Genomic DNA, 15,506 nt, shown 5'->3' with positions numbered 1-15,506 from the left:
CATTATCATGAAGATCGGCACAGAGAGTGAAATGCGTCCTCATCAATACACAAAGCTGTCAGAGGCTGTTCTGTATCAGATTTTATGTTATGGGTAGAGGTGCACTCTGCTATTGCTGCTACTGGTTGAGACAGGGTCTCAGTGAATAGCCCTAGCTGGCCAGGAACTGAGGCTGGCTTGTAACTCACAGATATTCATCTGCACTTAAAGTTTTATGAGCAATTGGGTAGTAAGTGAAACAAAACAGGGCAGACAAACACTTCCCTGAAACTCACCTGAAGTGCAGAAAGAGCAACAGCACCACAGAGACATATAAGTGGATACACTGGGAAGAGAAATCGCTCCTCTTTATGAGGCTGGATAAAGAAAATTATAAACCAAATATACATTGGCGCCAAGGTAAGCCAATATGGGTGTCCTAAATTCTGAACTGCAAGACAGAAAACATTCCCTGTCATCACATGAGAACAAAAGAATATATTTAGTTTCAATTTTTTAAATTTACATTTGATACTATGTCCTAGGACAGCCCATAAAATATTTCAGCTTAGGAATTTACCCGCATTCTAACACTATGGAGACACCAAACAGAAAGAAACACACCCCTTGCGTTCCTTAGAGGGAGGTATAATATGCTAGATTGGGTCAAAACCTGAGGGAAGTACAGTTAATGGTTACCAGAGCTTAATAAATTCTAGTTGGGTAAAGATAAAAAGCATGTTCTTTGTAATGTGTCCTGTCAATAGTACTAAAGACTCCTCAAATTAGCCAAATCCACTTTTTAAGCAATCCTTTTATCCACACACCAATACGTTTGTTCAAATAGGCATGTACAGTAAGAATTTAATGTTTTTAAAAACCCAGTTATGAAGCAGGGTGCAGTGGTGCACACCTGTAACCCCAGCACTCAGGAGGCAGAGGCAGGCAGATCAATGTGAGTTCGAGGCCAGCCTGGTCTACAAAACGAGTCCAGGACAGTCAAGGCTACCCAGAGAAACCCTGTCTTGAAAAATCAAAAAACAAACAAACAAAAATATGTAAACATAATTTTGTTTTAGTTCCAGATGTGGGATATGGGGCTGCTTCAGCTTGTCCACAGCAGCAGACTGCTTGCCTCCTGAGTGCTCTCGGAGGCAGTTTAATTCTGGGGACTCTAGAGAGGGTAGAAAAAGACCAGAGCCCCAAGAGAGGGGGCGTGGCTGTCCCTCCTGCTGGTTCCACTCCTGCTGCTGCTGTGGCTTGTTTGTTAAGACGTTGAGGGAGAGACAAGAAGAAGCTGGAACCATCCTGACAAGATGAACGCTGGACTTACCCCAAGGAACTCAATGGCCCCCATCAGTAGAAGTGGTAAAAAGGTCTCAACGCCCCCTTCTCCCCACTAACCTGTCTCTCCTACCTGATGCTGTGGTGTTGTTAAACATTAGGGTAGAATAAGGGAGAAGGGAGGTGGAGGTTAAGAATCCAAATAAAATAGCCCAAAAAGGAGGCCTGCAAGTGGGCCCGGAAGTGGGGCTTGGAATATAATAGCAAAAGGAAGCAAGGAAGAAAGAAAGAAAGAAAGAAAGAAAGGAAGGAAGGAAGGAAGGAAGGAAGGAAGGAAGACAGAGTCAATAAGCATAGATAAGGGGGCAGGGAGTTCAATTCTTGAACTGTTTTCACCAAGCCCCAATCCAGTCTGCTACATTTTGTTTTGGTGTCCATAATGGCTTCAAATGCCTCATTCTCTGGAGTGCCAGGATTACAGGAGCATTACCATGCTCAGTGACAGCGCTGCAGAGCCAACATAAAAGTACTCTAAAAGGAAGTTTCCTGCTCACAGGCTCTTCTCTGTAATGTGCATCTACTCTGAATCACAAAGTTAGAACCAACATGTACTTGAGGAGTCTGGAAGGAAGGAAGGAAGGAAGGAAGGAAGGAAGGAAGGAAGGAAGGAAGGAAGAAAGGAAGGTACGTAGGTAGGTAGGTAGTGGACACGGAGACCCAGGCAGCTGCTGGAGAATTCCTGGCATTAGAACAGGAGTACTGAGAATAACTGGGTTGGCATTAATGACAATGAGAAGTGCATACAAAATGCTGGCGAAAGGTGGACAGAGAGCACCCCCTGCTGTTCATTATGTCTACAGTGTGACAGGAAAGAGCCCTCCCAGCTGTCTGATCCTCAGAAGTAAACACTCCTGACCTTGGGCCAGTGAGACGGCTCAGTGGGTAATAAGATTTGCATTCCCATAGAAACTTGACAACCTGAGTTCAAGCCCCAGAACCCACAATGGAAAGAGAACTGCCTCTATATGTGTGCTATACCTGGCTCTCCACCTCCTCTCCTCCCCCACCCTCTCTTCTCCTCATCCCACAAATCATTTTCTAAGTCTTTTTAAATGAAGATCCCTCACTGTCTAGACAGTGTACGCTTTGTAAACAGTAACGAGAAAAGCAGAGTGGATGAGAAGGAAAGATCAATCTCAGCCATGCAAGTCCACCTGAGATGTCGCCAGCTAAATCTTTCCCAATCTCATGAATTTCTGTCAGATCTGTCTCTCCACCACTTGAGAAAACAGCAGCTGAGCAAGCAACATGACTAGCACACAGCAGAGAGCACCAGGAGCACCGCTCTCTCCTAAGTACATAGCTGCTGCCTCACCCCAGCTTCAGCATGCTTGCCTGCAGCACAGATCACTGTGCACGGCTCTACAAGGAGGATGAGGGTTCAAACGGGCTGCTCTCTGAACCTTTTCCAAATGTCTCTGCTTCCCTGGTGACCAAATAGTCACACTGAACTCCATCCCTTAAGACAGTGCTTCTCAACCTCCCTAACGCTGTGACCGTCATTACAATTCTGAGTGCTGTGGTGACACCCGTCCCCACCATAGAATTCTATTGCTATTTCATAGATGTAACTTTGCTCCTGCTGGGAACTGTAATATAAATATCTAATATGCAGGATATCAGATATGTGACCTCCAAAGGGGTCGCAACCCACGGGTTGAGAGCCACTGCCTAAGAGGATACAAAGCTCCATCTCATTTAATTTAAACAATTAATGAACCCTTACCACGGGTTTGAATAATCTATAAATACGGACTGAAATCTCAGTTATTCAACCATTTCTAAAGAGAAAATGGAGCCCCAAATAAGCACAATTTCTCACTTACTATTTAATCTGCTACTTGCTTTCTCCTCCCCCAAAGCTAGCACATTCACGCCACTCACCGTGGAATCTCTGCAGCAGGTACTCCATAAGAAAAGTCAGCGGCAAGACCAGAAGAGCCAACGCAAAGGCAACATTGAAGTTCAGAAATCCATTGATCAAATAAAAATACCACGGTTCTGTACCTGAGGGAACAAGCAGGAAATCATTAGTGACGCCTTCCGCGCCACACGGTATCTGACCCTTGGTCTTTCACGTCAGCAGTGCAGCACCAGCTGAATGAAAACTGACAGGCTGACACTTTCTGCAGGGCTCAGCCACACACAAGAGTGGAAGAGGTTAAGATGCTATGGACGAGAATCACTGGGTCGTAATTATTTTGCTTTATTCCCAACAACAGGAACCGAGTCTATCTCCTCCTTGTTACAGAGGATGCAGAATTCCTCGCCTCTGAGGGATGTGGCAATACAGTGCCACTGCACAAACCCAGGCCCAGCCCTCAGCAGGGCCCAGACCTGCAAGAGCTTTCATGTTGGACTCCCAGGCTCCAGAAGGAGAAACACGTTTCTCTTCTTCATTACCCATTCCCAAGCATTCTGTTACAACACCACCAACAACCGCAACAGACCCTGACTGTACCTACCCCCAAATGCCATACCCACACGGGACAAACACTTTCTGTAATATCAGTAGCTTAAGAGCAGAGCCACATGAAGCTAAAAACATCATAGGATCATTGCAATTTAACTCCGGTTTCAACATTCTGCAAACCAAATGATCAAAGCCAACAGATACACTCACTTGAAGATATGCAGATCCTTGAAAAGCTCAACTCCTATTTTGTAGTCACACAAAGAGAGTACCATGTGTTTCCTAAGAGGCAATACAGTTGAGAGGTAGGGTACTTGCCTAGAATGCACAAAGCCCTGAGTTCAATCCTCAGTAGAGCCAGATACATTACACACACACACACACACACACACACATATATACACACACACGTGTGTGTATAAACATGATTGTCTACATATTTAATAAAAGCCAATGTCTTAGTACAGTTTTTTGTGTGTGGTGTGTGTTTTGTGTGTGTTTGTGCAGGCACGTGTGTGTGCAGGTGTCCATAAGAGGGAATTAGATCCCTAGAGCAGTGGTTCTCAACCTGGGTGCTGAACGACCCTTTCACAAGGTCACAGGTCAGATATCCTGCATATCCGATATTTACATTATGATTCTTACAGTAGCAGAATTAGTTATGAAGTAGCAATAAAAATAGTTTTGTGAAGCCAGGTGTGGTGGTGCACACCTGTAATCCCAGAACTCTGGGGACAGGGGCTGGTGGATCTCTGTGAGTTCGAGGCCAGCCTGGTCTACGAAGTAAGTAAAGGACAGCCATGACTACAAGAGAAACCCAAAATAAAAGCAATAACAGTAACTTTGTGGTTGGGGGTCACCACAACATGAAGAACCAAAAGGTGGCAGCACTAGGAAGGTTGAGAACCGCTGCCCTAGAACTGTAGACACCCGTGGTTGTAAGCTGCCTGACATGGTACCAGAAACCAAAGGTGCAAGGGTAGCCATCTCTCCAGCCTCCCCACTGTCGTCCTGCCCCCACCACTACGGAGTCTGATCAAAGACCCAGGTCCTGCTCCAAACTCAAAGGATTCCAAGTGAAGCAAAACGGCTGAAACACAGTCTCATTCACACTGTTTTAATTCTGTAACCTAAAATCCTTAAACCTGAGTGATAGGACATAGCCCCTCCCTCCCTCCCCACACACTTAGCTGTTTTCTGATCTGCTTTTCCCTCTGTATGATTACTTCAATCAGGCAGTGAATGGCAACACATGTGGGCTTAATCAGTGTGTGTTGTGACATCTGCCTTGCGCCATAGCAATTTCCGGAAATCAGCATTGCTCAAAAGGGTGATCAGGAGGCAGAGGAGCAGTCAGAAGAACCTGACATTTTGTAGCTTGTGCGGCGAGATAAGGTCAGAAACTAAGACCAGAATGCTTGAGACACTTAGAGGAGTTCGAGGGAAGGAAGAGGGCTCGCCAAGCACAGGTCCCCGTCCAACGGGGTGCCTCCTCTAGGGAAGGCTTTTCTGCTCAAAGACAACTAAGCAGTTACGATCAGAAGTCCTGTGCCAAGTAGTTCACTCAGGACACCTTTAATCGTTCATTTTTTCCCCATTTATCCTGGGTTATATAAAACCTCTGGATGGTTGTATTTTCAAGACAGTAAATGAATTCTCTCGGTTTTGAATGGTAATGCCTATTTTCTAAACTGAATCCTTTAAGATCCAGCTTCCCAGCTTCCTGAGGGGTAAACCTCATCAGCTACTCTCTCCAGCAACATGGAGCAGGCAACCCTGAACTCACTGTTGTTTTTTTCTTCTTTATTTTTTTGTTTTGGTTTGTTTTTTTGTTTTTGAGAGACAGGATTTCTCTGTGTAGCCCTGGCTGTCCTGGACTGGCCTCAAACTCAGCAATCCGCCTGCCTCCGCCTCCCGAGTGCTGGGATTACAGGTGTGCACCACCATGCCTGGCTTCACTGTATTTAACAAAAGTTGAAAATTCTGGGCCCGTGGAGAAAAGAGAATAGGCAGAGAAAATGGGGCTCTTATCTCTGCAGCCACGATGGACGCTAACCATCAGGGAGAGGGAGAGAGGCTGTCTTCTCCCTGATACTTGCTGTATGGATGCTTTCTCGGTGAGCACCCTTTTTTCAAAGCAACTGTCTCTACCACAGATGACGATACTCTCTTCCTGTGTCATCGTGGTGAGCTCATGAAACAAGTCCTCAGCTAGTCCATGGACATTTCCTGATAGGAAGACTTCCCTGAAGGATGGAGCAAACACTGAGGAACAGCCAAGACAGAAGAAAGGTCAAGCGACCAAAAAAAAGGCAACAAGGCACACAAATAAATTTTGCTAGTTGGTGTCCTCCAGTCCTGACGGCACACACGCCATAGCAGAGTGTCAGCTTCTATCTCGGCAGCACCATGCTGATGTGCAGAAGGCAGCACTCCAAGGTGACAATGCAAGAACAACATGCTTCAGGTTGACAAGCTGAGCAGTGCGGGAGCACAAGAGGACTCTCAGGGAAAGTGCATCGTTTCTTCCATGCAAATGAGCTAAGGGAACCTTCAAAGAGGCTGAATGAAGAAATGATGTTCATTGATCCACAGACTGAAGGATGGGGAAACCTTTTTTTTAGAGGCCTGTAATATTTTTTTAATTTTTAAGGCCCCCTTTAATATTATTATTATTGTTATTGTTGTTTTGTTTGTTTATTTTGGTTTTTCCAGACAGAGTTTATCTGTGTAATAGCCCTGGCTGACCTGGACTCACTTTGTAGACCAGGCAGGCCTCAAACTCAGAGATCCGCCTGCCTCTGCCTCCCAAGTGCTGGGATTAAAGGCGTGCGCCACCACACCCAGCTATGACCTATAATTTTATAGAACTGTGGGGCCTAAATAATAGGTCTTCTTACAAATGTCACATCAGCACTAAGAGGCCAAGGTAACCAGGAGCAGAGGCTCCGGAACAACACTGCCTGCCAGTCAACTCTAAGCTTCACCCTTCAGCTTAAGAATAGAAAATGGCAGGACTTCAAACAAAGGAACTCGCTCACCTTCACCCCTGAAACCTCCCCTCCGGCAATAGGAAGACCGGTGATCCTGGCCTACGTGGCAAAGCTCCAGTCTGGGGAAAACCCACTGCTCTCTTTTCGGACACTCCTCTTACACATGTGATCCTCATGAGCATCCACTCACCAGAGAGCAAATCTGAGAACCGGAAATCCTAGCAGAGGTCAAAGTCAGGGCCAAGACCAACCCTTTCATTGCTACTGTGTTAAATTTTACATTCTGACCTCCAAGCCCATACAGATGATTGGTCTAAGACTTTGTAGTTTAGTCTACACTACTCTATATTTTCTAAATGCCAAGGTCTCATTCCTTTTTCTTTTCTTTTTTTTTAACCAACCTCCTCCTTTCTCAAGGGGGACTTGACAGAATACTCACATGCAGTAGCTGTCAGTGTGTGTGTCACTCCATCATCCAAACCGGCCAGGGCTCCTGACCATCTTCCAGCCAATGGACACGGAAGTTCAAAAGGGCAACTTCTCAGCTGCTCTTTTGAGTTGGGTCTTGCATGCTCTCAGATTTCAGATTTACCTTATTTTATTATTTCATATGTATGAGTGCTTCCCCTGCATGTAGCTCTGTGCACATGCCTGGTGCCTGTGAGGGCCACCAGAAGGCAGCACATCTCCTAGAACTAGACTTACAATTGTGAGCCGCCATGTGGGAATCAAACCTGGGCCCTCTTCAAGAGCAGCAAAAGCTGAGCTTTCTCTCCACCCACCTCCGTCCTCCTTTTTACAAGCTTATTCTGTAGCCTCGATGACCAAATCCCAGAGTTTTATAAAGAATACTTTCAGTGGAGAAAAAAGCACAATCTTATGGGAGTCAGAACCTCACCCCATTTCTGCTACTTTCTTAACCATTAGCATATTTCACACTATCTCAATTTCAGTTTCCTCATCAGGAAAATAAAGATAAACGATGAGTAGCTAGAATTTTTCTAACAAAAGACCACAATACGTATGAAATTTCTGCCAGGTCATAGCTAACTCAGCAAGCCTAAGGCATCACATTAACACCTTGGGGGGGGGGGTGCGCGGGGGTTTCCTTCCATTGGCTTTAAAGGAAAGGAGCTAACTCAGGTCTGAAATATATGCTACTTAGAGCTGAAGAGACATGGCAGTGGCTAAGAGCACTTGCTGCTCTTCCAGAGGACCAGGGTTTAATTCCCAGCACCCACATCAGGCTGCTTACAATGGTCTGTATCTCCAGCTCCATGGGATCTGCCACCCACTTCTGGCCTAGAAGGGGACCAGGCATTTACATGGTCACAGATGTACATGCAAGCAAAACACCCATACACACAAAGTAAAATTAAAATTTAAAAAAAAACTATGTAAGCCAACAAACTATAAAGCACCCCTGATATCCAAAACAGTAAAGAGTCTATTTCCATGTTTACAATCTAACAAAGACTGAAGTTACCTTGCTTGCGGCTGAAACGTTTAAATGTAAAATTCAACCTCTGCTTTAAGAACATTGGTTATAACCTAGGCTTTAGGCTGAGAACGTACGTCAGCAGTAGAGTCGGGTATGTGCCATCTACCCTGGCATCTAAAACAAACAAGCCGATCGTAACCTTTCCTCCAGAGCAGCAGAGCAGCACACGGGTGAGCCCCGGTGTGGCGCCGCCCCGGCACCCACAAGGCAGGCTCCACTCCAGACTCACACTGATCCTGACTCCAGCAGAGGGACTTGTCCCTGTGACCTGCCTCCCCACACAGCAGACAATCTACTATATTATACAATGTTGGCAACCTTATGAAGCAGCAAGCTTTGTGACATGAGAGCCAGGAGCTCAGTGGTAATTTATTCCGTGTTTCTTGAACTGAAGACTACTCATGGACCCAAAAAAAATAAACAGGCTTGCACATGAAGAACAACCATAAAAACACGGGCAAAGAGCTACCAGCACAGTAAGCTAGATTTTCAGGTAAACTGAGCGCCCAGCGTAGCTAATGAGGCACTTCAAACAGCAAAAAGAATGCAAACTAGTGTCAAACCTTAACACGGAAGAGCTCGAGTTCCCACAGCAAGAGGAGCCTTGCCTCCCTGATGACTTCCAGCATCAAAGCACCTACAAAAGCTGGTGAACCAACGGACAGCCAGCCAAGTATTCCGAGATAATCTTCATGTATTATTCTTATTTGGTATCGAGGAAAATCCTACGTCAGCCCTCTGTCGGGTCCAATCAAAGCAGCTCTAAGCCACAGTGATGAGGGTGCCGACCGGTGCTCTAGACATCACTGTCCCTCCCAACAGCCTGTCACTATAAACATATGATGTAAAGGAGTTCCCGCTTAAAGCTAAGATAGGAGGATTCTCTCTGCAAGAGGCATGCTGAAGCAAGGAGTTAACAACACTCTAAGAGAATGGAAAGACTTTTTATAAAAAAAAAAACTGTCAGCAGTTGTGGTGGCAGGAGGAGGACCAGTTTGAGGCCTCTGGTCTACAGAGTGAGTTCCAGGACAGCTAGGGCTACACAGAGAAACCCTGTCTCAAAAACAAAACAAAACTCAAGTACTGATCAGTACTGGTCAGAGTAGAATCTGTGCTTCTGGATACTTCTATCAAGGAGTCCTTACGGCCAGCTCCCTGCAAGACTACACAACGGCTTCCACGGCTGGTGAGACAATCCCTGCAAAGCCACTGCTGAGAGCCTAACTAGCACTCTACAGCCAAAACAGCAAAATTAAATTGAGTAAAATTAAAGCAGGTTTAACCTTAGGACTCTAGGAGGAATGAACAGCAGATGTGAATGTCCAAGGAAAGACTGGACACAACCCTACTGTGTTCCCAAACCTACCACAGGGTCCTTGACAAGAAAGCCCCTATTAATCTCAGAACATCAAGTTCTCTACTTTTCCTATGAGCCTGACTATTTCTAGAGCTATCAAAAGGGCTACCAAAAACCACACCAGTTTCATATTTTCTTAAAAAGTTTTATAAGGAACCGTATATAATGACCATTTATGAAAATGGAGAAGCCAGTTTTTCAAAATTAACACAAATTAACGCATTCACCTTTAAAGAATGAATATATTTCGCATTGAGTACATGTAAATCGATTTTCACCATGCAGCCTGGACTGAATGGAGTCCAGTGAACTCTTATAAATAGTTTAAAACATGCAAACTTTCTCTGGCTGAAGGGAGACATCTAGAGGCTCCCAAAGCAAGCGTCTGGCTCAGCAGGCCATGTCGCCAAGCAAATACTAGACACAGAAGCTTACCTAACATACAGGGGTAATCTCAACCTGACTCCTAACAAAGCCAGGAGAATATAGAGAATGCTCTGGAGAGACCTAGAAGATGGAAGAAAAGGGAACTACACTAACTTCCAGGGGGAAATTGGCTCACGTGGTACTTACTATCCGGGCTGATCTAGAAAGCCTTTAACTTTCCTAAAGATGCCCTTAGAGGTCAAATAAAACGAGACCAGAGTGGGGTGGGTAAGAGATGGAGGTACCATGCCAGGTGCAGCGGCACACACCTAGAATCCCAGCACGCGGGCGGCAGAGGCAGGCAGATCTCTGTGTCCAGGAAAGCCAAGGCCCACAGAGAAACCCTGTCTCAAAAAACAGAAAACAAACAAAAAAGAGATGGAGGAGCCAGGTACCTGGAGCCTGCACCCCAGAGGAATTGCAGGTGTCCAGTTTCTCTTCATCTTAAACTGGTTTTACTCACCAGTTTACTCACCAATCTACTCACTGTCTTGCTGACTCAAGTCTCATTCGCTCACTTTGTAGATTTCCCAAACTTTCTTCCCCGAAGAAAAACTAACACCAAATGTGCATACATAGAAAACACTTGTAGGAATATACTCCTAAAAGTCAGTTAGGCTACATGAAGACGATGGAACTTTGTTTTTGTTTTCTTTTTGTTATTACATTTATTTTCTGGTAATAGAAAGAAGTCTGGCTTTTTATTGTTGTTTCCTAAGATGGGGTCTCGTGTAGCCCAAGTTGGCCTCAAACTTGCCATGTAGCTAGCCTTGACCTGCTGCTCTTCCTGCCTCAACTCCCCAGTGCTGGAACTACAGGCATGAGCCACTGCAACCAGCTCAAAGGTAGTCTATAATTTAAAAAACAAGCAGGTATGGAAGTTCAATCCTGTAAACCTAACACATGGGAGACTGAGGCAGGAAGATTGCTACAAGTTTGAGGCCAGTTTTGGCTACAAAATGACCCCATGCATAATCAGCCCTCCTCAAAGCTCTCTAAGTCTGGACCTAGGGATAGCACTCAGCAGCACAGTGGGTCCGTGATGACTCCCAGCCATGGAGACGCAGCAGCAAATGCGTTAGAGATAAATGCTCAGACAAGTAGAAAAGCACACAGCAGAAAAGGCCGCATTTGGCCAGTGCATGCTGTTGTCCCCACAGTATTCAGAATGTAGGAGGAAGATCAGGAGTTCTAGGCCAACCTGAACTCCACCTGAAGCCCAGGAAGAGGGAGGGAGGGAAGGAGGGAGAGGAAGAGAGAGGGTGGGGGGTATTTGATGAAATGAAAAAAAAAATTAAAATTATGGAACTCAGGTAAATTGAGCTGTTTTCTATTTTTTGCCCAATTTTTGTAAAGCCTTACCGTAAAGATCAGGTCCATGAGAAGTGAAGACATTATACAAAACAATGTTGAGAGGTGCAATCACCAACTTCCCATAATAGTAGCTGTCAATGACCACCACGGGCACCTAAGGCAGAAGGAAAAATAGCAGATGCAGTTTTCAAAATGCTAATGGAAAAACTTGGGAATAAAACTGAAAGGAGCTCCTGTTTGCTCCCCCACACACCAGAAGCTGCTGAGAACAGGAGGGAAAAACAAGAAAAAGAAAACTCACCAGAAAAAGAATCAGGGCTACCAGCGACCAGCAAAAGAAACTCTTCCACCTGTGTTTCATGGCCAGCGAGTCAAAGGCGATGGGTAAACTGTTCAACAGAGAAGCAAAGGCAGGCCTGACGTGCAGCACTAAATACTCGGGACGGAGCACACACCTTCACTGAGCTGAGGACAACCGGCTTCTCCGAGTGGCAGAGAAGAAAGGAAGCTGATGTGTGCCAAGCTGTCTTCTCAAAAACAAGCAAAGCTTTCCTAAGACCATCAGAGTTATATGTGCCACAGACGAACAAGAAACACAAACACTAAGCTGCTGGACAAACTTGACACTCGTCTCCATGTTTTGGACATGTAAGATAAATTCATTATAAATTCATGTACACTCTTATCCTAACCCTACCGCACATATAAATACTGACCTCTTTCACTTACGTGTGGGCAGGGGGTCTGCAGGCACACATGCCGTGGCATATGTGGAGGTCAGAAAGTAACTTTGAAGAGTCAGTTCTGTCCTTTCCACATTTATGTAGAGTCCAAGGATCAAGCTCAGATCTCCAGATGTGCACAGCAAGTGTCCTTACCTGCTGAGCCAACTCTCCCTCAGATGCTCTCCCCTTCCTTTTCTGAGACAGGGTCAGCCACAGAGCCTGGAGCTCATCAAGTCAGCCAGGCTAGCTGGCCAGTGCTCAGAAATTCACCATCTCCCCCAACACCAGGACTACAGAAGCACCACACACCTGCCTTATAAGGGGGTACTGGGGATTGAACTTGAGTCCTCATGCTTGCATGCCATCATCCCCCCCCCCCCAATCTCCAACAGCTCCTTTTACCTCATTAAATCTGCTTTGTTTATTGCTGTGCTGAGCTCTTATACACCCTAGGCTAACGTTCTACCACTGAGCTATACCCTTTAGGTACTTTTTAAAATATGGAATACTATATTTAAATAACCTTAACAACAACTAGACTTTTTTTTTTTTTTAATTATGTGTGTAATATGTATTTGTGTATGTGAGCGCCAGTGCCTGCAAAGTCCAGAAGAGGGTGTCAGATCCCCCTAGAACTGCAGTTATAGGCAACTGTGAGCCGCCCGACATGAATGCTGGGGACCAAACCCAGGTTCTCTGCAAGGGCAGCATGTGCTCTTAATCACAAATCATTTGGCTCCACAGTTAAGAGCACTATCTGCTCTTCCAAAAGTCCTCAGTTCAATTCCCAGCAATCACAGGGGGGCTCACAACCATCTATAATGGGATGTGATGTCCTCTTCTGGTATGCAAGCACACATGCAAATAGAGCACTCAAAAACATATATAAATGTTAAAAAAAAAAAAAAAAAGTAGTGGAAACAAAGAGTACAGAAGGAAGTGGAGACACAATTAAACTCAGGGGAAGATGCTGAAGCAAGAAAGGAGAAGGGAGGGTGCAGCGGTTAAGAGCATGGCTGCTCTTCCAGAGGACCCACGTGGCAGCTCAGTTCCAGGGAATCTCGTGCCTTTTCCTGGCCTCCAGGAACACTGCATACATGCGATACCCAGACATATATGCACTCCTTGAGCATAAAACTTTTTTTTTTAAGAGAGAAAGACAGACAAAAGGAAACATTTCAATCATGGGTGACAAGGAAGATGCACAGCGCAGAATGGAGCAGTGAGAAAACATCAGCAAGCTTTAAAAGAGAGAGAAAGGGGATTAGCAGGAGAAGGAGAGGGACAGAGTTCAACACAGGAGATAGGACTGAAATGCAGTGCATACACATATGAAAATGTCACAGTGAACCCCGGTATGTATAATTAATATATGCTACTAAAGCATTCCAAAAGGCAAGCATCCTATGGGGGCTGGAGAGATGGCTCAGCGGTTAGAAGCATTGGCTGCTCTTCCAGGAGCACCCAGGTTCAGTTCCCAGCACCCACATGGCAGCTCACAACTGTCTGTAACTCAAGTTCCAATGGATCTGACTCCCTCACACAGACATTCATGTAGGCCAAACACCAATGCACATTAAAAATAAATAAATACATATTTTTTTAAAAGCAAGCATAATATTTAAGGCAAATTACCCCAAATCTTAGTGTCTATATTCTAATTTATAATACTAGTTTGTATTTTCTTGTAGAGTTGTAGAATTTAGAAATAAAATCTGAGGACAGTTCCCTAAGGCTACTGATGCCTCACAATCAGCAAAAACTTAGTAGTCATTATCTCACTAGAACAGGTCACATGAACAAACAATAAGAACAATATAGTTTTGTTCCCCAGAGTCTTGGCCAACCAACCAGATTTCTTTAACTTCAAGTGCTGCCTGGGCAATCTGCATCCGCTACGACATTAGGGTTGACCTAGTGACGCCCAGTGATATGCAGGAAGAGAAATGATGCTGGTTTCTTACCCCAGGGCTGCACTGAATGGCCACCCTACAATAGCCCCAGCTGCCACTCCCAGCACAGCAATGGGTGTCTTGTCCATATACCAGCCAGTCATGGCGACCAACGTAGTGTACATGCAGAAGCTGCTAGGAAGGAACGCTGCGAGAGTAAAGAAATGAGAGGAAGGAAACGAGACTTGAGATTAGATGCTGAGTTTTAAAACTTCACCTGCACAGCAAAATGCCAATGGTTATGAACATCTTTTAGAAAAACACCCTCTTAGAAACAAGCAGGAAGGCTGGAGATGGGGCTCAGTTGATAGAGTGCTTGCCTCAAAGACACAAGGCCCTGGGTTCAATTCTAAGGACCACAAAAAAGCTGGGCATGGTGGTGCACACCTATAATCCCAGCCCTCAGTAGGTGGATCAGACGCTCAAGGGTGTCCTCAGCTGTATAGCAAGTCAGAGGCCACATGAGACCCTTTCTTGGCTACATGAGATCCTGTGTAGAAAGAAATATACAAATAAAGAGAGGGAGTGAAAGGGGGAAATGGGCATTCAGGCGGCCTTGTTTTTCAAACAACAAAATGCACTCATTTTTAGTTTCTCACACCTGTTTTTCAAGTACACACAACGCCCTAAATAGCATAATACTATCCATGCCAGTCCTTTTCTGGCCCACACCTAAATGTAAAGCTTACAAAAATCCAGTTTTCCCAGGAACCGTAGACTTATTTCCATGCAAGGAACATGAGTCACAAGACTTGGAGCCTTTGCAGGCAACATGCTGGTTCTGGCATGCGCTAAGACATCCTGGTGCACAGCTATCCCCCACAGGGATTCCAGGAAGCCCTCTCAAGGCTCACAGCTATATTCCAGCCTTGGCACAGGCCCTTAACTATTACACCTACCATAACTTTGTCATGTACGCAGTTGTCTGAACACACTCAAGGCCTTTGCAACAATAGCAAAATACTAACAACTCTAAACAAAAATGTGGCTTCTTATGCTTCAGAAGGCCCATTCCTGGAGCAGAAACACCAGTTGACTCTAACAAGAACTACAGTGACTAGGCACCGAGATTTAAGACACCCACAAGGGTCTGCTCCAAGGGCTCTACGGGAGGTCGTAAAACTAGAAACTCAAAGGAAGCTCCCTACACATACAAATTTGCTTCTGGATTAACGAAGAGGGTAAAATATAATGCATGTAAGATGTATCTTTCACAGACAGATGCTAAGTAATACTGATGTCAACTCTAACTGCCAACGCAGAGTACAAAAGAGCAGAAAGATCTGAGGGCGCATCTAAACTTGATGAAGCAGACATTTATTATGGCAGATCTCAAAGCTGGTCTGGGGTGGAGCTCAGAGGTCCTGTAGAACAACATTCATTTTGATATGTCCAATGAAGAAAACGCTAACCATGTAACTTTGTACAAGGTACTATTTTTATATATTTAGTGTACATACTAGATTCTTCATTATATATGCATAAACCAAAGTTGAAATAAT

The 15,506-nt window shown here is 45.0% G+C and overlaps 1 protein-coding gene across 1 annotated transcript in view; it reads right to left on the bottom strand.

The window, feature by feature from the left end:
• Alg9 (ALG9 alpha-1,2-mannosyltransferase) overlaps window positions 1-15,506 on the bottom strand; it is a 64,623-nt gene that overhangs the window by 36,651 nt on the left and 12,466 nt on the right. Inside the window, exons 6-10 of the mRNA XM_051156430.1 lie at window positions 14,017-14,152; window positions 11,629-11,716; window positions 11,376-11,481; window positions 3,208-3,330; window positions 276-430 (exon numbers count right to left, since the gene is read on the bottom strand). Coding sequence (XP_051012387.1) covers window positions 276-430; window positions 3,208-3,330; window positions 11,376-11,481; window positions 11,629-11,716; window positions 14,017-14,152 — 608 coding nt within the window. The remainder of the gene's footprint in view (window positions 1-275; window positions 431-3,207; window positions 3,331-11,375; window positions 11,482-11,628; window positions 11,717-14,016; window positions 14,153-15,506) is intronic.

The sequence above is a fragment of the Acomys russatus genome, chromosome 14 (genome assembly GCF_903995435.1).
Source record: "Acomys russatus chromosome 14, mAcoRus1.1, whole genome shotgun sequence".
Taxonomy (NCBI): domain Eukaryota; kingdom Metazoa; phylum Chordata; class Mammalia; order Rodentia; family Muridae; genus Acomys; species Acomys russatus.
The sequence above is the reverse complement of the archived record's forward strand: the minus strand, read 5'-3'. Positions and strand labels throughout refer to the sequence as shown.